The sequence below is a fragment of the Scleropages formosus genome, chromosome 16 (genome assembly GCF_900964775.1).
Source record: "Scleropages formosus chromosome 16, fSclFor1.1, whole genome shotgun sequence".
NCBI lineage: Eukaryota > Metazoa > Chordata > Actinopteri > Osteoglossiformes > Osteoglossidae > Scleropages > Scleropages formosus.
In genome coordinates, this window is record NC_041821.1 from 962,850 (window position 1) to 985,340 (window position 22,491).

The 22,491-nt window shown below is 48.3% G+C and overlaps 3 protein-coding genes and 1 long non-coding RNA gene across 4 annotated transcripts in view; all 4 read right to left on the minus strand.

Annotated features, from left to right (window-relative positions):
* The window catches only part of LOC114912437 (salivary glue protein Sgs-3-like), a 6,045-nt gene extending 4,167 nt beyond the window's left edge, over nucleotides 1-1,878 (minus strand). The window contains exons 1-2 of the mRNA XM_029259266.1: nucleotides 1,577-1,878; nucleotides 456-958 (exon numbers count right to left, since the gene is read on the minus strand). Of these exons, the coding sequence (XP_029115099.1) occupies nucleotides 456-958; nucleotides 1,577-1,874 (801 nt within the window). The 5' untranslated portion in view covers nucleotides 1,875-1,878. The remainder of the gene's footprint in view (nucleotides 1-455; nucleotides 959-1,576) is intronic.
* Nucleotides 1,879-3,539: 1,661 nt separating this feature from the next.
* On the minus strand, nucleotides 3,540-4,179 carry LOC114912410 (integumentary mucin A.1-like; the record flags this gene model as incomplete). Its single annotated transcript, XM_029259045.1, has 1 exon — nucleotides 3,540-4,179. A coding segment is annotated over exon 1 (639 nt), but the record flags the coding sequence as incomplete, so codon positions are not given.
* Nucleotides 4,180-7,545: 3,366 nt separating this feature from the next.
* LOC114912438 (mucin-2-like) lies at nucleotides 7,546-9,839 on the minus strand (the record flags this gene model as incomplete). The annotated part of the gene is made up of 2 exons (XM_029259267.1): nucleotides 7,546-7,587; nucleotides 7,725-9,839. Coding segments are annotated over 2 exons (2,157 nt in total), but the record flags the coding sequence as incomplete, so codon positions are not given.
* Nucleotides 9,840-11,056: 1,217 nt separating this feature from the next.
* Nucleotides 11,057-14,971, minus strand: LOC108929981 (uncharacterized). The gene is made up of 3 exons (XR_003798261.1): nucleotides 14,753-14,971; nucleotides 11,530-11,591; nucleotides 11,057-11,239 (listed from the first exon to the last, which is right to left on the minus strand). It is a non-coding gene; the product is annotated as an uncharacterized LOC108929981 (long non-coding RNA).
* Nucleotides 14,972-22,491: the final 7,520 nt, after the last annotated feature.

Consider the following 22,491-nt stretch of genomic DNA (forward strand, 5'->3'; position numbering starts at 1 on the left):
GTTGTCGTTGCTGTAGCTGTTGACATCGCGGCAGTGGTCGGCATGGTGGTGGTTTCGGTTGTCATGGGAGTTGTTGTCGTTGCAGTAGTAGTTGAAGTCGCGGCAGTGGTCGGCGTGGTTGTGCTTTCAGTTGTCGTGGGAGTTGTCATTTCAGTAGTGGTTGACGTCGCGGCACTGGTCGGCATGGTGGTGGTTCCGGTTGTCGTAGGAGTTGTAGTCGTTGCAGTAGTGGTTGACGTCGCGGCAGTGGTCGGTATGGTGGTGGTTTCGGTTGTCATGGGAGTTGTTGTCGTTGCTGTAGTAGTTGACGTCGCGGTAGTGGTTGGAGCTGTTGTGCTTTGGGTTGTCGTGGGATTTGTCATTTCAGTAGTGGTTGACGTCGCGGCACTGGTCGGCATGGTGGTGGTTCCGGTTGTCGTAGGAGTTGTAGTCGTTGCAGTAGTGGTTGACGTCGCGGCAGTGTTCGGCATGGTGGTGGTTCCGGTTGTCGTGGGAGTGGTTGTCGTTTCAGTAGTAGTTGACATCGTTGTACTTGTCAGGGTGGTGGTTGTTTCGGTTGTCGTGGGAGTTGTAGTCGTTGCAGTAGTAGTTGACGTCGCGGTAGTGGGTGATGCCGCAGCAGTGGTCGGCGTGGTGGTGGTTCCGGTTGTCGTGGGAGTTGTAGTAGTTGCAGTAGAAGTTGACGTCGCAGTAGTGGTTGGCGTGGTTATGCTTTCGGTTGTTGTGGGAGTTGTGGTCGTTGCTGTAGCTGTTGACATCGCGGCAGTGGTCGCCGTGGTGGTGGTTTCGGTTGTCAAGGGAGTTGTGGTCATTTCAGTAGTGGTTGACGTCGCGGTAGTGGTCGGCATGGTGGTGGTTTCGGTTGTCATGGGAGTTGTAGTCGTTGCTGTAGTAGTTGACGTCTCGGTAGTGGTCGGAGCTGTTGTGCTTTGGGTTGTCGTGGGAGTTGTTGTCGTTGCTGTAGTAGTTGACGTCGTGGAAGTGGTTGACGCCGCGGCAGTGGTCGGCGTGGTGGTTGTGGTTTCGATTGTCGTGGGAGTTGTAGTAGTTGCAGTAGAAGTTGACGTCGCAGTAGTGGTTGGCGTGGTTATGCTTTCGGTTGTTGTGGGAGTTGTTGTCGTTGCTGTAGCTGTTGACATCGCGGCAGTCGTCGCCGTGGTGGTGGTTTCGGTTGTCATGGGAGTTGTGGTCGTTTCAGTAGTGGTTGACGTCGCGGCAGTGGTCGGCATGGTGGTGGTTTCGGTTGTCATGGGAGTTGTTGTCGTTGCTGAAGTAGTTGACGTCGCGGTAGTGGTTGGAGCTGTTGTGCTTTGGGTTGTCGTGGGAGTTGTAGTCGTTGCAGTAGTAGTTGAAGTCGCGGCAGTGGTCGGCGTGGTTGTGCTTTCAGTTGTCGTGGGAGTTGTCATTTCAGTAGTGGTTGACGTCGCGGCAGTGGTCGGCATGGTGGTGGTTCCGGTTGTCGTAGGAGTTGTAGTCGTTGCAGTAGTGGTTGACGTCGCGGCAGTGTTCGGCATGGTGGTGGTTCCGGTTGTCGTGGGAGTTGTTGTCGTTTCAGCAGTAGTTGACATCGTGGTACTTGTCAGGGTGGTGGTTGTTTCGGTTGTCGTGGGAGTTGTTGTCGTTGCTGTAGTAGTTGACGTCACGGTAGTGGTCGGAGCTGTTGTGCTTTGGGTTGTCGTGGGAGTTGTAGTCGTTGCAGTAGTAGTTGACGTCGCGGTAGTGGGTGATGCCGCAGCAGTGGTCGGCGTGGTGGTGGTTCCGGTTGTCGTGGGAGTTGTAGTAGTTGCAGTAGAAGTTGACGTCGCAGTAGTGGTTGGCGTGGTTATGCTTTCGGTTGTTGTGGGAGTTGTGGTCGTTGCTGTAGCTGTTGACATCGCGGCAGTGGTCGCCGTGGTGGTGGTTTCGGTTGTCAAGGGAGTTGTGGTCATTTCAGTAGTGGTTGACGTCGCGGTAGTGGTCGGCATGGTGGTGGTTTCGGTTGTCATGGGAGTTGTAGTCGTTGCTGTAGTAGTTGACGTCGCAGAAGTGGTTGACGCCGCGGCAGTAGTCGGCGTGGTGGTGGTGGTTTCGATTGTCGTGGGAGTTTTAGTCGTTGCAGTCGTAGTTGACGTCGCGGTAGTGGTCGGAGCTGTTGTGCTTTGGGTTGTCGTGGGAGTTGTTGTCGTTGCTGTAGTAGTTGACGTCGTGGAAGTGGTTGACGCCGCGGCAGTGGTCGGCGTGGTGGTTGTGGTTTCGATTGTCGTGGGAGTTGTAGTAGTTGCAGTAGAAGTTGACGTCGCGGTAGTGGTTGGCGTGGTTATGCTTTCGGTTGTTGTGGGAGTTGTTGTCGTTGCGGTAGCTGTTGACATCGCGGCAGTCGTCGCCGTGGTGGTGGTTTCGGTTGTCATGTGAGTTGTGGTCGTTTCAGTAGTGGTTGACGTCGCTGCAGTGGTCGGCATGGTGGTGGTTTCGGTTGTCATGGGAGTTGTTGTCGTTGCTGAAGTAGTTGACGTCGCGGTAGTGGTTGGAGCTGTTGTGCTTTGGGTTGTCGTGGGAGTTGTAGTCGTTGCTGAAGTACTTGACGTCGCGGTAGTGGTTGGAGCTGTTGTGCTTTGGGTTGTCGTGGGAGTTGTAGTCGTTGCAGTAGTAGTTGACATCGCGGCAGTGGTCGCCGTGGTGGTGGTTTCGGTTGTCATGGGAGTTGTGGTCGTTTCAGTAGTGGTTGACGTCGCGGCAGTGGTCGGCATGGTGGTGGTTTCGGTTGTCGTGGGAGTTGTTGTCATTGCTGTAGTAGTTGACGTCGCGGTAGTGGTTGGAGCTGTTGTGCTTTGGGTTGTCGTGGGAGTTGTAGTCGTTGCAGTAGTAGTTGAAGTCGCGGCAGTGGTCGGCGTGGTTGTGCTTTCAGTTGTCGTGGGAGTTGTCATTTCAGTAGTGGTTGACGTCGCGGCAGTGGTCGTCATGGTGGTGGTTCCGGTTGTCGTAGGAGTTGTAGTCGTTGCAGTAGTGGTTGACGTCGCGGCAGTGTTCGGCATGGTGGTGGTTCCGGTTGTCGTGGGAGTTGTTGTCGTTTCAGTAGTAGTTGACATCGTGGTACTTGTCAGGGTGGTGGTTGTTTCGGTTGTCGTGGGAGTTGTTGTCGTTGCTGTAGTAGTTGACGTCACGGTAGTGGTCGGAGCTGTTGTGCTTTGGGTTGTCGTGGGAGTTGTTGTCGTTGCTGTAGTAGTTGACGTCGCGGTAGTGGGTGATGCCGCAGCAGTGGTCGCCGTGGTGGTGGTTTCGGTTGTCATGGGAGTTGTGGTCATTTCAGTAGTGGTTGACGTCGCGGCAGTGGTCGCCATGGTGGTGGTTCCGGTTGTCGTGGGAGTTGCTGTCGTTGCTGTAGTAGTTGACGCAGAGGTAGTGGTCGGAGTGGTTGTGCTTTCGGTTGTTGTGGGAGTTGTAGTCGTTGCTGTAGCTGTTGACATCGCGGCAGTGGTCGCCGTGGTGGTGGTTTCGGTTGTCAAGGGAGTTGTGGTCATTTCAGTAGTGGTTGACGTCGCGGCAGTGGTCGGCATGGTGGTGGTTTCGGTTGTCATGGGAGTTGTTGTCGTTGCTGAAGTAGTTGACGTCGTGGTAGTGGTTGGAGCTGTTGTGCTTTGGGTTGTCGTGGGAGTTGTAGTCGTTGCAGTAGTAGTTGAAGTCGCGGCAGTGGTCGGCGTGGTTGTGCTTTCAGTTGTCGTGGGAGTTGTCATTTCAGTAGTGGTTGACGTCGCGGCAGTGGTCAGCATGGTGGTGGTTCCGGTTGTCGTAGGAGTTGTAGTCGTTGCAGTAGTGGTTGACGTCGCGGCAGTGGTCGGCATGGTGGTGGTTCCGGTTGTCGTGGGAGTTGTAGTCGTTGCAGTAGTGGTTGACGTCGCGGCAGTGTTCGGCATGGTGGTGGTTCCGGTTGTCGTGGGAGTTGTTGTCGTTTCAGTAGTAGTTGACATCGTGGTACTTGTCAGGGTGGTGGTTGTTTCGGTTGTCGTGGGAGTTGTAGTCGTTGCAGTAGTAGTTGACGTCGCGGTAGTGGGTGATGCCGCAGCAGTGGTCGGCGTGGTGGTGGTTCCGGTTGTCGTGGGAGTTGTAGTAGTTGCAGTAGAAGTTGACGTCGCAGTAGTGGTTGGCGTGGTTATGCTTTCGGTTGTTGTGGGAGTTGTGGTCATTGCTGTAGCTGTTGACATCGCGGCAGTGGTCACCGTGGTGGTGGTTTCGGTTGTCAAGGGAGTTGTGGTCATTTCAGTAGTGGTTGACGTCGCGGTAGTGGTCGGCATGGTGGTGGTTTCGGTTGTCATGGGAGTTGTAGTCGTTGCTGTAGTAGTTGACGTCGCAGAAGTGGTTGACGCCACGGCAGTAGTCGGCGTGGTGGTGGTGGTTTCGATTGTCGTGGGAGTTTTAGTCGTTGCAGTCGTAGTTGACGTCGCGGTAGTGGTCGGAGCTGTTGTGCTTTGGGTTGTCGTGGGAGTTGTTGTCGTTGCTGTAGTAGTTGACGTCGTGGAAGTGGTTGACGCCGCGGCAGTGGTCGGCGTGGTGGTTGTGGTTTCGATTGTCGTGGGAGTTGTAGTAGTTGCAGTAGAAGTTGACGTCGCAGTAGTGGTTGGCGTGGTTATGCTTTCGGTTGTTGTTTGAGTTGTTGTCGTTGCTGTAGCTGTTGACATCGCGGCAGTCGTCGCCGTGGTGGTGGTTTCGGTTGTCATGGGAGTTGTGGTCGTTTCAGTAGTGGTTGACGTCGCGGCAGTGGTCGGCATGGTGGTGGTTTCGGTTGTCGTAGGAGTTGTTGTCGTTGCTGTAGTAGTTGACGTCGCGGTAGTGGTTGGAGCTGTTGTGCTTTGGGTTGTCGTGGGAGTTGTAGTCGTTGCAGTAGTAGTTGACATCGTGGAAGTGGTTGACGCCGCGGCAGTGGTCGGCGTGGTGGTTGTGGTTTCGACTGTCGTGGGAGTTGTTGTCATTTCAGTAGTCGTTGACGTTCCGGTAGTGGGTGATGCCGCAGCAGTGGTCGGCGTGGTTGTGGTTCCGGTTGTCGTGGGAGTTGTAGTAGTTTCAGTAGAAGTTGACGTTGCAGTAGTGGTTGGTGTGGTTATGCTTTCGGTTGTTGTGGGAGTTGTGGTTGTTTCAGTAGTGGTTGACGTCGCGGCAGTGGTCGGCATGGTGGTGGTTCCGGTTGTCGTGGGCTTTGTAGTCGTTGCAGTAGTGGTTGACGTCGCGGCAGTGTTCGGCATGGTGGTGGTTCCGGTTGTCGTGGGAGTTGTAGTCATTTCAGTAGTGGTTGACGCAGAGGTAGTGGTCGGAGTGGTTGTGCTTTCGGTTGTTGTGGGAGTTGTAGTCGTTTCAGTAGTGGTTGACGTCGCGGTCGTGGTTGGAGTGTTTGTGGTTTCGGTTGTCGTGGGAGTTGTAGTCATTTCAGGAGTAGTTGACGTTGCGGTAGTGGTCGGAGTGGTTGTGCTTTCGGCTGTCGTTGGAGTAGTAGTCGTTTCAGTTGTAGTTGACGTCGCAGTAGTGGTTGGCGTGGTTATGCTTTCGGTTATCGTGGGAGTTGTTGTCGTTGCTGTAGTAGTTGACGTCGCAGAAGTGGTTGACACCGCGGCAGTCGTCGGCGTGGTGGTGGTTCCGGTTGTCGTGGGAGTTGTAGTAGTTTCAGTAGAAGTTGACGTCGCGGTAGTGGTTGGTGTGGTTATGCTTTCGGTTGTTCTGGGAGTTGTGGTCGTTTCAGTAGTGGTTGACGCAGAGGTAGTGGTCGGAGTGGTTATGCTTTCGGTTGTTGTGGGAGTTGTGGTCGTTTCAGTAGAAGTTGACGTTGCAGTAGTGGTTGGTGTGGTTATGCTTTCGGTTGTTGTGGGAGTTGTGGTTGTTTCAGTAGTGGTTGACGTCGCGGCAGTGGTCGGCATGGTGGTGGTTCCGGTTGTCGTGGGAGTTGTAGTCGTTGCAGTAGTGGTTGACGTCGCGGCAGTGTTCGGCATGGTGGTGGTTTCGGTTGTCGTGGGAGTTGTTGTCGTTTCAGTAGTAGTTGACGCAGAGGTAGTGGTCGGAGCTGTTGTGCTTTGGGTTGTCGTGGGAGTTGTTGTCGTTGCTGTAGTAGTTGACGTCGCGGTAGTGGGTGATGCCGCAGCAGTGGTCGGCGTGGTGGTGGTTCCGATTGTCGTGGGAGTTGTTGTCGTTTCAGTAGTAGTTGACATCGCGGTAGTGGGTGATGCCGCAGCAGTGGTCGGCGTGGTGGTGGTTCCGGTTGTCGTGGGAGTTGTAGTAGTTTCAGTAGAAGTTGACGTTGCAGTAGTGGTTGGTGTGGTTATGCTTTCGGTTGTTGTGGGAGTTGTGGTCATTGCTGTAGCTGTTGACATCGCGGCAGTGGTCGCCGTGGTGGTGGTTTCGGTTGTCAAGGGAGTTGTGGTCATTTCAGTAGTGGTTGACGTCGCGGTAGTGGTCGGCATGGTGGTGGTTTCGGTTGTCATGGGAGTTGTAGTCGTTGCTGTAGTAGTTGACGTCGCAGAAGTGGTTGACGCCACGGCAGTAGTCGGCGTGGTGGTGGTGGTTTCGATTGTCGTGGGAGTTTTAGTCGTTGCAGTCGTAGTTGACGTCGCGGTAGTGGTCGGAGCTGTTGTGCTTTGGGTTGTCGTGGGAGTTGTTGTCGTTGCTGTAGTAGTTGACGTCGTGGAAGTGGTTGACGCCGCGGCAGTGGTCGGCGTGGTGGTTGTGGTTTCGATTGTCGTGGGAGTTGTAGTAGTTGCAGTAGAAGTTGACGTCGCGGTAGTGGTTGGTGTGGTTATGCTTTCGGTTGTTGTTTGAGTTGTTGTCGTTGCTGTAGCTGTTGACATCGCGGCAGTCGTCGCCGTGGTGGTGGTTTCGGTTGTCATGGGAGTTGTGGTCGTTTCAGTAGTGGTTGACGTCGCGGCAGTGGTCGGCATGGTGGTGGTTTCGGTTGTCGTGGGAGTTGTTGTCGTTGCTGTAGTAGTTGACGTCGCGGTAGTGGTTGGAGCTGTTGTGCTTTGGGTTGTCGTGGGAGTTGTAGTCGTTGCAGTAGTAGTTGACATCGTGGAAGTGGTTGACGCCGCGGCAGTGGTCGGCGTGGTGGTTGTGGTTTCGATTGTCGTGGGAGTTGTTGTCATTTCAGTAGTCGTTGACGTTCCGGTAGTGGGTGATGCCGCAGCAGTGGTCGGCGTGGTTGTGGTTCCGGTTGTCGTGGGAGTTGTAGTAGTTTCAGTAGAAGTTGACGTTGCAGTAGTGGTTGGTGTGGTTATGCTTTCGGTTGTTGTGGGAGTTGTGGTTGTTTCAGTAGTGGTTGACGTCGCGGCAGTGGTCGGCATGGTGGTGGTTCCGGTTGTCGTGGGCTTTGTAGTCGTTGCAGTAGTGGTTGACGTCGCGGCAGTGTTCGGCATGGTGGTGGTTCCGGTTGTCGTGGGAGTTGTAGTCATTTCAGTAGTGGTTGACGCAGAGGTAGTGGTCGGAGTGGTTGTGCTTTCGGTTGTTGTGGGAGTTGTAGTCGTTTCAGTAGTGGTTGACGTCGCGGTCGTGGTTGGAGTGTTTGTGGTTTCGGTTGTCGTGGGAGTTGTAGTCATTTCAGGTGTAGTTGACGTTGCGGTAGTGGTCGGAGTGGTTGTGCTTTCGGTTGTCGTTGGAGTAGTAGTCGTTTCAGTTGTAGTTGACGTCGCAGTAGTGGTTGGCGTGGTTATGCTTTCGGTTATCGTGGGAGTTGTTGTCGTTGCTGTAGTAGTTGACGTCGCAGAAGTGGTTGACACCGCGGCAGTCGTCGGCGTGGTGGTGGTTCCGGTTGTCGTGGGAGTTGTAGTAGTTTCAGTAGAAGTTGACGTCGCGGTAGTGGTTGGTGTGGTTATGCTTTCGGTTGTTCTGGGAGTTGTGGTCGTTTCAGTAGTGGTTGACGCAGAGGTAGTGGTCGGAGTGGTTATGCTTTCGGTTGTTGTGGGAGTTGTGGTCGTTTCAGTAGAAGTTGACGTTGCAGTAGTGGTTGGTGTGGTTATGCTTTCGGTTGTTGTGGGAGTTGTGGTTGTTTCAGTAGTGGTTGACGTCGCGGCAGTGGTCGGCATGGTGGTGGTTCCGGTTGTCGTGGGAGTTGTAGTCGTTGCAGTAGTGGTTGACGTCGCGGCAGTGTTCGGCATGGTGGTGGTTTCGGTTGTCGTGGGAGTTGTTGTCGTTTCAGTAGTAGTTGACGCAGAGGTAGTGGTCGGAGCTGTTGTGCTTTGGGTTGTCGTGGGAGTTGTTGTCGTTGCTGTAGTAGTTGACGTCGCGGTAGTGGGTGATGCCGCAGCAGTGGTCGGCGTGGTGGTGGTTCCGGTTGTCGTGGGAGTTGTTGTCGTTTCAGTAGTAGTTGACATCGCGGTAGTGGGTGATGCCGCAGCAGTGGTCGGCGTGGTGGTGGTTCCGGTTGTCGTGGGAGTTGTAGTAGTTTCAGTAGAAGTTGACGTTGCAGTAGTGGTTGGTGTGGTTATGCTTTCGGTTGTTGTGGGAGTTGTGGTCGTTTCAGTAGTGGTTGACGCAGAGGTAGTGGTCGGAGTGGTTGTGCTTTCGGTTGTTGTGGGAGTTGTAGTCGTTGCTTTAGTAGTTGACGTTGCGGTAGTGGGTGATGCCGCAGCAGTGGTCGGCGTGGTGGTGGTTTCGGTTCTCGTGGGAGTTGTAGTCATTTCAGAAGTCGTTGACGTTCCGGTAGTGGGTGATGCCGCAGCAGTGGTCGGCGTGGTGGTGGTTCCGGTTGTCGTGGGAGTTGTAGTAGTTTCAGTAGAAGTTGACGTTGCAGTAGTGGTTGGTGTGGTTATGCTTTCGGTTGTTGTGGGAGTTGTAGTCGTTTCAGTAGTGGTTGACGTCGCGGCAGTGGTCGGCATGGTGGTGGTTCCGGTTGTCGTGGGAGTTGTAGTCGTTGCAGTAGTGGTTGACGTCGCGGCAGTGTTCGGCATGGTGGTGGTTCCGGTTGTCGTGGGAGTTGTAGTCATTTCAGTAGTGATTGACGCAGAGGTAGTGGTCGGAGTGGTTGTGCTTTCGGTTGTTGTGGGAGTTGTAGTCGTTTCAGTAGTGGTTGACGTCGCGGTCGTGGTTGGAGTGTTTGTGGTTTCGGTTGTCGTGGGAGTTGTAGTCATTTCAGGAGTAGTTGACGTTGCGGTAGTGGTCGGAGTGGTTGTGCTTTCGGTTGTCGTTGGAGTAGTAGTCGTTTCAGTTGTAGTTGACGTCGCAGTAGTGGTTGGCGTGGTTATGCTTTCGGTTATCGTGGGAGTTGTTGTCGTTGCTGTAGTAGTTGACGTCGCAGAAGTGGTTGACACCGCGGCAGTCGTCGGCGTGGTGGTGGTTCCGGTTGTCGTGGGAGTTGTAGTCGTTGCAGTAGTGGTTGACGTCGCGGCAGTGTTCGGCATGGTGGTGGTTTCGGTTGTCGTGGGAGTTGTTGTCGTTTCAGTAGTAGTTGACGCAGAGGTAGTGGTCGGAGCTGTTGTGCTTTGGGTTGTCGTGGGAGTTGTTGTCGTTGCTGTAGTAGTTGACGTCGCGGTAGTGGGTGATGCCGCAGCAGTGGTCGGCGTGGTGGTGGTTCCGATTGTCGTGGGAGTTGTTGTCGTTTCAGTAGTAGTTGACATCGCGGTAGTGGGTGATGCCGCAGCAGTGGTCGGCGTGGTGGTGGTTCCGGTTGTCGTGGGAGTTGTAGTAGTTTCAGTAGAAGTTGACGTTGCAGTAGTGGTTGGTGTGGTTATGCTTTCGGTTGTTGTGGGAGTTGTGGTCGTTTCAGTAGTGGTTGACGCAGAGGTAGTGGTCGGAGTGGTTGTGCTTTCGGTTGTTGTGGGAGTTGTAGTCGTTGCTGTAGTAGTTGACGTCGCGGTAGTGGGTGATGCCGCAGCAGTGGTCGGCGTGGTGGTGGTTCCGGTTGTCGTGGGAGTTGTAGTAGTTTCAGTAGAAGTTGACGTTGCAGTAGTGGTTGGTGTGGTTATGCTTTCGGTTGTTGTGGGAGTTGTAGTCGTTTCAGTAGTGGTTGACGTCGCGGTCGTGGTTGGAGTGTTTGTGGTTTCGGTTGTCGTGGGAGGTGTAATCATTTCAGTAGTGGTTGACGTCGCGGTAGTGGTCGGAGTGGTTGTGCTTTCGGTTGTTGTGGGAGTTGTAGTCATTTCAGGAGTAGTTGACGTTGCGGTAGTGGTCGGAGTGGTTGTGCTTTCGGTTGTCGTTGGAGTAGTAGTCGTTTCAGTTGTAGTTGACGTTGCAGTAGTGGTTGGCGTGGTTATGCTTTCGGTTATCGTGGGAGTTGTTGTCCTTGCTGTAGTAGTTGACGTCGCAGAAGTGGTTGACGCTGCGGCAGTAGTCGGCGTGGTGGTGGTTTCAGTTCTCGTGGGAATTGTAGTCGTTGCAGTAGTAGTTGACGTCGTGGAAGTGGTTGACGCCGCGGCAGTGGTCGGCGTGGTGGTTGTGCTTTCGATTGTTGTGGGAGTTGTAGTAGTTGCAGTAGAAGTTGACGTCGCAGTAGTGGTTGGCGTGGTTATGCTTTCAGTTGTCATGGGAGTTGTCGTTTCAGTAGTGGTTGACGTCGTGGAAGTGGTTGACGCCGCAGCAGTAGTCAGCGTGGTGGTCGTTTCAGTAGTAGCTGAGGCCACGGTAGTGGTCGGCGTGGTTGTGCTTTCGGTTGTCATGGGAGTTGTAGTCATTTCAGTAATAGTTGACGTCGCGGAAGTGGGTGACACCGCAGCAGTGGTCGGCGTGGTGGTGGTTTCGGTTGTCGTGGGAGTTGACGTCGTTTCAGAAGTAGTTGAAGTCGCGGTAGTGGTCGGCGTGGTGATGCTTTCGGTTGTCGTGGGAGTTGTAGTCGTTGCAGTAGCTGTTGATATCGCGGCAGTGCTCAGCGTGGTGGTGGTTTCAGTTGTCGAGGGAGGTGTAGTCATTTCAGTAGTAGTTGACGCAGAGGTAGTGGTCGGAGTGGTTGTGCTTTCGGTTGTTGTGGGAGTTGTAGTCGTTTCAGTAGTGGTTGACGTCGCGGTCGTGGTTGGAGTGTTTGTGGTTTCGGTTGTTGTGGGAGTTGTAGTCATTTCAGGAGTAGTTGACGTTGCAGTAGTGGTCGGAGTGGTTGTGCTTTCGGTTGTCGTTGGAGTAGTAGTCGTTTCAGTTGTAGTTGACGTCGCAGTAGTGGTCGGCGTGGTTGTGCTTTCGGTTGTCGTTGTCATTGTAATCATTTCTGTAGTACCTGATGTCACTGTTGTGGTCGGAGTGGTTGTGTTTTCGGTTGCCGTTGGAGTTGTAGTCGTTTCGTTTGTATTTTGGCCTTTTATTGCTGTGGCTTGAGAGCAATGTGCAAACATTAGTTTTAAATTTTAATTTAAGCCTTTGTGCTTTTACATTTTTCGATGTATACTTTATACTATGTTAAACCATGTAGAATTTGTTTATCTTAGTCTTGAAGTTTAACATTTTTTCAAAATCTTTTTATTGGATATCCTCAGTTCAGTAGATTCCAGATTGATTCTATATATTTTCCATTTTGCTTATTTAATAATATGTTAAATTTATGTTCATGATGCTGAAGGTGTGAATTGTTGAAGGAATCATTTCATGGCTCTTTATCCTTACCAGTCAAAAGAAAGAGTGCGAATCTCCCCACCGTCCACATAGTGGCAAGAAGTTCTCGTCACCTGCAATGTGAACACTTTCTTTAGTATTAATACGAGTTCAGCGTGAAGAGCTCCATGTTTAGTATTTATATGAGTGCAGTGTCAAGTGCTCAGTGTTGACTAATAGTATGATTACAGTGTTAAGGACTGTTTTCCTATGCTTCAAAGCCAATAATTTGTGTTGTTTGTATTTGTACATTGATCAAATGTTATTACTTCCCTAAGTATTGTGTTCCAATTTGATATGCTGACAGTACATAAAGATTGCACAAGCCAGGCGGTTTGTTATAGAGTAAATTGTATTGCTTTTCAATGTATGCTGTGTAACTTGCTGACTAGTTTTTCTCATCACACACACACACACACACACACACACACACGCACACACACACACACACACACTTTCTGAGCTGCTTGTCCCATGCAGGGTCGTGGGGAGCCAGAGCCTAACCCAGCAATGCAGGGCATGAGGCTGGAGGGGGAGGGGACACACCCAGGACGGGACGCCAGTCCATCACAAGGCACCCCAAGCGGAACTTGAACTCCAGACACACCGGAGAGCAGGACCCACACCACCGCGCCCCCCCGGGAAGTTTTTCTTATTATCAAGACAAATTTTCAACACTAAGCCATACATTTTTTTTAAGGTTTATCACACCTTAAATTGAAAAAGTTTCAAACAATCAAATGTAAGCAGCTGTAACGTACACAGCACAGCAATAAAAGGCCTGTGTCAGTACAACCATAGTTCAACTGAGCGTAGGGTTAGGGTTAGGATTTGGGTTATGCTCAATATTTGACTGAGCTTGACATAAGTTAAGAGGGTGACAGTACTGCACGCAAGAGAAAAGCTGTAGGAACAACCCAAAAAGTAAATTAGCCCAAAGTGACGAACATAGAATAAAAACACACACGCATTTTCTGAACCGCTTATCCCATACGGGGTCACGGGGAATCGGAGCCCACCCGGCAACACAGGGCGTAAGGCCGAAGGGGGAGGGGACACACCCAGGACAGGACGCCAGTCCGTCGCAAGGCACCCCAAGCGGGACTTGAACCTCAGACCCACTGGAGAGCAGGACCCACTGCGCCACCACACCCCCAGAATAAAAACACACACACACACACACACACACACACACACACACACACACACACACACACACACACGCACGCACATTTTCTGAACCGCTTCTCCCATATGGGGTCGCGGGGAACCGGAGCCTACCCAGCAACACAGGGCGTAAGGCCGGAGGGGGCGGGGACATACCCAGGACAGGACGCCAGTCCATCACAAGGCATCCCAAGCGGGACTCAAACCCCAGACCCACCAGAAAGCAAGACCGTGGTCCAACCCACTGCGCCACCACGCCCCCTTCTGTCAAAGACACTAGGAAGTGAATTTTGTAATACCTTCTGGTATAATTTGTTATATAATTGTAAATGGTTGGTTGTCACGGCTGAGTTTTAGCCAGTTCTTTGTCTTGGGGTGTGGTTGTGGAGTGTGTGAGGGAGTTGAGAGAGAGGAGCTGTGACAGTTGGGTGTGTGCTAGTTGGGTGCTCTGCTAGACTTGTCTTTGTTGTCACTGTCGTTGGCTGCAGATGAGACAGCAGTCCGTCTTATTGTATAGGACTTCAATAAATTCCAGCCCTCTTGGAATTACCCCTAGTGTGGTTCCAAACTCCTTCGGGTCACTACAATATATTTACTTCTCTACAGCAGACATGACTGCATGGAGAAAGTGGTTTACGACTAGATTTTAAAACCGTGTTTCTTAATTCGGCGCTATCAAGACAAATATGTCCTTTCAAAAGGACAATATCACAGCTGTCCATGTGACATGTGGTTTTAAAGAATTTCAGAAAGAGTACTGAACCTGTGGAGTGTAGCCCATGGAGGCTGTCTGTACAAAGGAGTCTAGGTAATGCTGGGCTTAAATATAGCACATTCTACAACTTCATGCATACTATTATGTTTCTGTCACTGCATATGTTATATTCTGTACAGGCAGTCTTCGGATTACACGAGTTCCGTTCCTCAGTCTGTCTTCAAGTCAGGTCTGTTCATAAGTCAGAACAGTCAGGTATGGTGGGTATCAAACGTGAGTTTGTCAAATATTTGTCATAGTATTTGGTATATTATGTACTTTTCTATGCATAAAAAACATTAAAGAAACACTTCTGGATACACAAAAACATATTTATTATTATTATTATTATTATTATTATTATTATTATTATTATTATTATAAATGTAACTACAGTATTTATAACAGAGAGAAACATGGAAAGCGATAATTTCCACTTTAGTTTCGGTCATGATTGTTAACAGCAACGTGGTCTGACTGAAAAGAACCAAGTCTTTGTTCTACTTCGGGCTCACGTCACCACAAGCCGACAAACTGCTGTAGACACTTAATGTTTTGTTGGGCATCACAAAGTAGTGGCGGTTTGTTATTACATTACATTTATATATTTTGCGGACACTTTTCTCCAAAGCGACTTCCAATGAACTCTATGTAGTGTTACTATCAGCCCACACACCTTATTCACCACGGTGACTTACACTGCTAGATACACTACTTACACTGGGTCACGCATCCATACATCAGTGGAACATACGCTCTCTCTCTGTCACTCACACACTGCGGGTGAACCTGAACAGCATGTCTTTGGGAGGAAACCCACACAAACACAGGGAGAACATACAAACTCCACACAGGCTGAGCAGGGATCGAAGACACATTCTTTCGCACCACCCAGGCTACTCGCAGTGCCACCGTGCCGCCCAAAAACAGATACTGGCATAGTTACTCACAGCTGTTCCACTACATTAAATGTTACATATGATTGATACATTAAATGTTAAAAATGATTTCAATATAAGAAATTTTGTATAAAAGTTCATTTTGAAGAGCGTATACATATAGGCCTACAGGTGACTGGTTGCATTTTTAGTTACATTCTCAATCCTTGAAGTCAATTCCTTGATATCATTAAAAGGACAAAAATAATGCAGATACCATGTAATATAAATAGCAAAGCACTGGCACAGTTATTGGTGAAACAATATTTCATGTTGTACAGGTATGTATTCCTCTTGGTGTGAGGAGCAAAGGTACGAAATTTTTAATGTAAAAACAATCAGCGGACACATTTATATATTTTGACAAAGCTCTCACCTCTTTCCTTTGGGATGTTTTATGTTCTTCTTGCTTTGAGAAGATGAGATTTCTGTCGCTTCAAGGTGATTGTGATGTTTATATGACCCTTAATGGTTCTCCAGGACCTTCTCAGCTGCAGTGGTTTTACTGCTGTCCTCTGACTTGTCTTCTTACTGCTGTCCTATTACTGCCGTCTGTGCATATACAGTCACCTGTGTACCTGTCACATACATGTGCTGTGTGTCGTGTGATGTGTTTTGTTGTGGGTGTGTGACTTTTTATACTCAGCCTTAGGTGGGGCACGCTCACCTGCATGGCTGTACACGCTGAATGAAGAATGTGACCCTGACGTCTGCATCTGACGTTAGTAGAATCATGCAGACCTAATGGTATGAAAATTAAAACAAATCTTTACAGCAACACAAACTCTGCACCTTCTAAAATGACGTACAGCAAAGCTGTTCCTTGCATGACTGAATATGCTGAGTATCGGCTCTTTGCTAGTTCTTGAAAGAATCCTCTTTATCGCTTATTATGTAATTTAAATGGGATTTTCTAACAGAAATTAACTCAGATTAAAATATGAAAATTAAAAAATCTGTGCTTTGTAATGATATGGCTACTGTTTTACAATTCACTTCAAATTTCAAATTAAATTTTCTCCATGTCAGATATGTCCAGTGCCGCCTTATGAAATATAAATCTGTTGAAAATAAAAACTGATAGCTCAGTTACATTGTATAAATAACTAGGTAAAAAAGCATACATTCTGTCAGGATGCAAAGAGTCATGTTACCATAAATTTACATGTACATTTATTCATTTATCAGACGTTCTTCTCCAAAGCGACATACATCTCAGAGAGAAATTCAATTCAATTCAATTCAATGTATTTTTATACATTGAATACATTATATATGCAGTGACACAGAGAGCTTTAACACAGGCATAAGGCAAGAAAAACTAACACATCACATAGAAGACAGTTGACTACCGGCTATCATAATACAATACATTTACAGAGCTATAAGGACGGTGGAACAGCAAGTAGTGCTGCTGTCTCATGGTGCCTGGGTGGTGTGAGAGAACATGGGTTCAATCCCCATCAGTCTGTGTGGAGTTTGCATGTTCTCCCTGTGTCTGTGTGGGTTTCCTCTGGGTGCTCTGGTTTCCTCCCACAGTCCAAAGACATGCTGTTCAGCTTCCTCCTTAGTGTGTGTGAGTGTGTTTCACTGATGGATGGATGGATGGATGGATGAGTAGCTCCTTGTAAGTAGTGTATCTAGCAGTGTAGTTACCTTGGTGAATAATGTGTGTGGGCTAGTGACACTGCATAGTGTTCATTGTAAGTTGCTTTGGAGAAAAGCCTCTGCTAAGTGAATAAATGTAAATGTAAGTATGCCATGGGGGATGTGGTGGTGCAGTGGTTTGGACCACAGTCCTGCTCTCTGGTGGGTCTGGGGTTTGAGTCCTGCTTGGGGTGCCTTGTGATGGACTGGTGTCCTGTCCTGGGTGTGTCCCCTCCCCCTCCAGTCTTATGCCCTGAGTTGCTGGGTTAGGCTCTGGTTTCCTATGACCCTGTATGGGACAAGCAGTTCAGAGTGTGTGTGTGTGTGTGTGTGTGTGTGTGTGTGTAAGTATGCCTACTGGCCATGAAGGAAAGGAACAAAAATTCCCAACTGAAAATTGAGGGAGAAAGAAAAACCTCTGGGGGTCCAAAAGGGCCAGTGGCTGGCCCTCCTGCCACCCCTCCTGGATATTCTAGATTAAGTAATAATTCTAAACCAGTTTACAAATAATAATGATATTGTTGCTATATGGTATATTCAATTCAATAAGTGCTTTGCATCAGCCGAAGAGAGATCTGAATGCAGACGTGATTCTAAAGCACAGTTTATTTGTGACATACCACCATGCTAACCAGTATACAACGTGACTAAAAATAATTTAAAATGGAAGCTCATTATGAAAAGAATAAAAGTCACAAGCACCAAAAATTATTTCTATTCTGTCACTAAAAAGCATGACAGGAACATTGAATATTTAGCACATTTTACAAAGGTATTTCAGAGAGCATTCATATGTGTAGCCTTTATGGTGCGGGGGGGTTCGAATGGGAGTCGCTCATGAACCACCACTCTGCTTGCCAGGATCCAGCTGAGAAGGAACGTGCGTCAAAGCAAAACATCGTTGTGGGGCATGTGGATGAACTGGTACGTGTCACCCCGATGAAATCCACACGTTCAATGTGGGACCCAATGGAGGGTAGCGCACTGATGACTCTCTCCTGTGTGCAGTATCCCCTCATGTCTGGACTCCCTTCCTGCGCACCGTGGTCACACTCCTGCCACTGGAGGCCCTTTCATAGCAGCTGGTGCCAAGTGTGCATGAGAGCAGTGTGTGTGTGTGTGTCTGTGTGTGTGCAGGGCAGAGATCAGTGTATCATCCCACACGCACATCGTGTACTCTGCGTAAATCCCATCACTGGAACCAGAGCACAGATGGTCACTCTGGTCGGCTTTACCTTGCTCAAGGGTACTTCAGCTGGAGGTGAAGTTTAAACCTGCAATTTCTGGGTCCAAAGACCGCAGCTGTAACCACTGCACTGCCAGCTGTTTAAAAGCTTTATAAAAGCTACACAATTTATACATTATACTTTTATACAGCTCTTACTTTTGACATTTATACTGTTCTCTTAATTTTTTACGGTTACTTTGTGCTTTTAAAAAGCTGTTACTTCACATGTTTCTGTGGCTGTTCCAATGTCCCTTTACACACGTTGCAGTATATTATCATCCTGCACAGCCGTTACATTAGGAATTTTGTGGCGCTGTTAAGTTTCACACTCTAGCCACTTCTCTGCCTTCATGTTCACTACAGTAATTCATATCGAAAGCTGCAGCTCTATATGTCTGACCTGCTGGCCTCTGTGCTGTAGTACCTGCTCTTTGCATCTTCAACCTGCAGACTCCAGGTACCAGATAACAAACTAATAATATCGGCTGCGTATTATAAAAAAAGGAAAAAAAAAAAAAACACGACCGTCAATCCTGTGGCTCAGATTAGTTGTACTGACACTTCTAATCACGTCTTGTTTTTTTTTTAATTTTCTTCCTGAATAACCAGAAAAGAAGTATGCTAATTATACTCCTCACAATACCTATTTGTTGTGCCAGTACGCACTGAATATGTTTTATATTTTTTGTGTTCACACCCCAGCTTGCGAAATCTAGTTCATGCCTCGGGAGTTAACTGCATGCATGGTGGCTGTTTAGCTGTCACTTCTGTGTCCTCGCCTGGCCCGGAGGGAACTGTCACGCATTCCTGTGCAGATGAGCAGGTGTACAGATACCAGCGCAGGGATGGACGCGCACGCAGACTTGTCACACACATCACATGCATCACACACCACACATAACAGGTTACCTCTGTGGTTTGGAGAAAAAAATCAATTACATTTTCACTCTCAATTTAAACTTCCTAATCTAAATAAACTGGATAAACAAGTAAATATAATAAATTCCACCACCTGTTTCACCAGCTTTCTACCATTAAATAACACTACGATGTTTCCATTGCTCCCACGTGTCTCTCTGATACTCCAGTGTTTATGAGTGTTTCAGATCCAGAGTTACTCTTGAAAGAAGACTCCCGTCAACAAGTTGACGGAGGTCAAGAAAGACGCAAAGATCACATGTGAAGGGTGTCACATGAAGTACCCAAAGGGGGAGGGCTGCGACTGAGGTGACGACAACATGAAGCTGTCAGACTCCCCAGCACCTTCAGCTCAGTCCTGGAGGTGAGCGAGTCCTTTGGGGAGGTGTCCTCAGAGCGATAGCTGCTCTTGCCTTCCCACATCTTCATACTGGCATCTCTTTTTTCTCTGATGACAACACTTGACCTCTGCTTTTGATCCAGCCTGTGACAGAGGGGTCTCCACCTACGTCATGCATGAGTGCAGCACACGCCTGCCTACAAATTCCATCTGGATTAGCCATTACCCTCTGTTGAGTGAAGGTGCTTGTCATTTGAACTCATGGCTCTGCGTCGCTGTACTCTGAGGAGTCATCCTTCAAACCTGCCAAAAACCTCAAAAATCAGCCTCTCCCAGGATCAGCATCAGAATCAATGCTGCTCACTGACTGCCATTACCATAGTAATTATGCACTCGATCCCTTTTATTACCGCATCTTACAGACAGTGGTGATCACCAGCCTGAGACCTTTGAGTTTCACCACTTTACAGCTTGATCCACTGAATATCGTGTGGTGGTGGGAAAGGGATGACCAGATGACCGCTTCACTGCTCATTACAATTGTTCTGTTTCAGAGAAACAGAAGACAAGCTTGACGTACAATGAAATACAGGGCATGGGGGCTCGAATCACCCTGTTGTATGGGCCAGATGCGTTTCAGCAGGAAACCTTCATCAGTGAACCCATATTTCAGAAAAGAAAAAAAAACATACCTACACTTCTAAGGCCATTTCATGGAAACTGACGTCACATTCGAGCCAACAATGTGAAAGTGGCACGGGGTGGACAAAATGCAATTTAAAACCAAAAACAAGAATACACCAAGAAAAATGCATCAAACTGAAAAGAGAATCAGTAACAGAGATACGGAATGAATAAATGAAGCCTCTCTCCGGGGGTCACTTGCCGGATTTCAAGGGCTGTAATTGTATCCTGTTCCGCCCTTTTTTGTCTTGCCTTAACTTAACTTGCTTCTGCTTTTTGTCTTTTCAAACACTGGTTCTTGAAACACATTCATTCATTCATTCATTTGTTAATTTATTCATTTTTTTCATCTGTTAATTTATTTGCTCCTTAATATACTTGTTCATTCATTTGTTAATTGATTAATTACTTAATTAGTTTATTCATTCATTGATTATCAGTAACCTCTTGTTAATTGTAGTCTAGGCAGGAAATACCAGACTGGGTACTCCTCATGCCCACACACTGAGACATGTGTCGCTTTGGAGGGAAGCACCTGCTGAATGAATAAGAGCAAATGCCGATTTAGAGCCTCCGATTCAGCTGAAAGACACGTCTTTGTACTGTGGGAGGAAACGTAGCACCAGGAGGAAACCTCAGGCGAGGAGCCCCAGAGCCTCGAGGAACCAGCAACCCCTTTGTGTTACCTGTCAATAATATGTTTTACAACATTCTGTGAAGTGGCTTCAGACAACTACTGAAGCACAATCTTTCTTTTTTTGTTTTACTGCCATTGCAGCAGCACTCAGTCTCCTGTGTGTCACCTTGAAGATCATCTCTACTCACTGTGCTTCGTATATCTACTGACAAATCTGTTCTTCGGTCTTCTTCTTGCATACTGACATTACGTTAATCACTCCTCTGTGATCTGTGTGACCTAAGAACACATCCCACTGCCCTGTACTGCCCTGGAGCATTCAGTGTGTCCCAGTATAACTAATAAATACGTGCCGTTCTTCCGCTGTCTCCTGTTTACATGTTAATGGCGAAGCTCGGGGGGGAAACACTGTGCTGGGAGGCTCACTTTCATAATTTAGTGCATCTAGTGCAGCTGTGAGGCACCAGTGCTACCCGCTGCTCCAAGCCGCACCCCATGATTACTCTGGCTGCCCGCTGGCATCTCTGTGCTTCCTGTTCTGAACATTGTTGTGCTAAAGTGCCGAGGGCCGCACTGCTGGGAAGGACACATTATACGCTGGATCGGTGATCCGGCTGTGCAGGTTTCTCCTGTGCTGCTGCTTGGAATCCCCCAAAACCCTTCTGCTGCTGGTCTTGGAGGGTTCAGAGGTCACGGTCAAACCTCTTTTCCACCCTGACCCCTCGACGGTGGGAACAAGGGACCTCACACCTCACCCACCTTTTCGGGGGAATACTGTATCTCCTGCTTCATGACATCATAATCCTATAGGTTTGTGTTACATTTTCATCCAGCTGCTTCTGTATACATTTACTCGGTAAATTACTGTGTATTTACAGAATCTATCGCTGCGTCATCCTTCTCTGAGTTCATAATGCAGTTAATGGCTTCGCTCCAGCTTCCCTTTGTGCCATTATTAATTCTTACATTCTAAAACATTCTCTATGATCCTTACATGCCAGAAATGTGAGAGTACCTACAGCAACAAGATCTCAGTGGGAGCGGCATGTCTTCGGCTATAAAGCACACGAATCTTGGAATAATCTGCCCCTTCAGTCTCCTGTTCTTTATCTTTATGTACCCACTGTGGAGTAATGGTACAGCTCTGCATGCTGCACTCCTGCCTCTTAGTTATGAGAACCATGTCATGTGCAACTGTGTAACAGCCGTGTAGTAACCATGTGATAAGCGTGTAGTAACTGTGTTCCTCAGAAGGACCTCTGAGAGCTCCAGTAACCTTCACGCATGACGGGATCTGTGCTGTCAGTCATGGACTTTAAACTGTTTTAAAGTGCACTGGTCCTGGGTTTTTCCCCAGGTTGTTGCCCTTGCACTCACACACAACATCTCTTACACCAGTGTGTTGTATGTTGTAGTTACAGCCCTGCACAGTACAGCACAGTGTCCTGTGCTTTACTGCGTTTACACGGATTTCCAGGCGATCGACTGCGTCTTGATATGAGCTGATGGACAGTCATCCTGAGACAAGAGGTCCCTCGCATGGACCGACGGGACACCCGGGCCATTCCGTGGACAGTGGGTCACGGGACAACTCTGGTGTTTTCACAGCTTTAACTGAAGGCTTCTAAGACTTTACGGTTGAATTTATAATGTACTTATGTGGCCTCAAATGTGACAAATATCTGTTTTTTGGTTTTTTCTGGATTTCTTGAAATTGTCATATTTTCTATCACTTGCAGTAAGAGGTGATGTAAGAACTTAGCTGAGCTGAAATAAAAATTTTTCCCACACATTATTTAATAAATTGTTGCAATGCAATTAAAAATATTTTACCAATTTAATGAATAATTTTACATATGAGAAAAATGCTCCTAGAAAGTTAATATTTAACAAAGATAAACACAGAATATAACTGTAGAGCTTTGACTGGTTTTATTTTCATGTTTTCACCCCTAATTTTGTGTCACTTCTGTAAATCAGATGACAGAACATTTAATTCAGTGTCCTGTTATTTCAAGTCATAATACGATAAACTGTAAAACTGCGCTTAGAGACATTGCTAAACACTTTTGGGGGCGAATTTTTCCTTGCTTGTTCTCTGTGTGTGTTTGCACCCATGTGTGGTACCCAGAGGCTCTCGAGGGCATCACCCTGCTGGATCACTGCCATTCAGTCACTCAGGTATGCAGTCAGCGTACTTCATACCGCAGTGATGGAAAAACAAGTGTAATACTGCCACCAAAAAAAATATTCAATAAACTGGGAATCAGTTAGTGCTTCAGGAACTGCTTCTCACATCTCATGACAAGAAGTTTTCTGATTTATATGTCAACATCACGCTGAGGTTTATATGTTTTCTATTAATAATTTGCCTAAAGTAGAACAGAGGGAAGTCAGTCTGTCTTCGACAAACAAACATCGTGAGCGCAGGAAGGCGATGAGTCCGATAAGGTGGAGGAGCTCAGCTGCCTCCTTTCCGCTGACCTTGGACTGCAGGTTCCACTCATACATCGTGTACAGTAACTGTGAGAGACACTCAGTTGATCAGCCAAATCACCTTTATTGTTCTCCATATTCTTATTCTCAATTTACAGTCCACATTGATTCACCTCAGTGCATTTTTATACTGGGGCTCTGGGCAACATGGATGAGTGACACAAT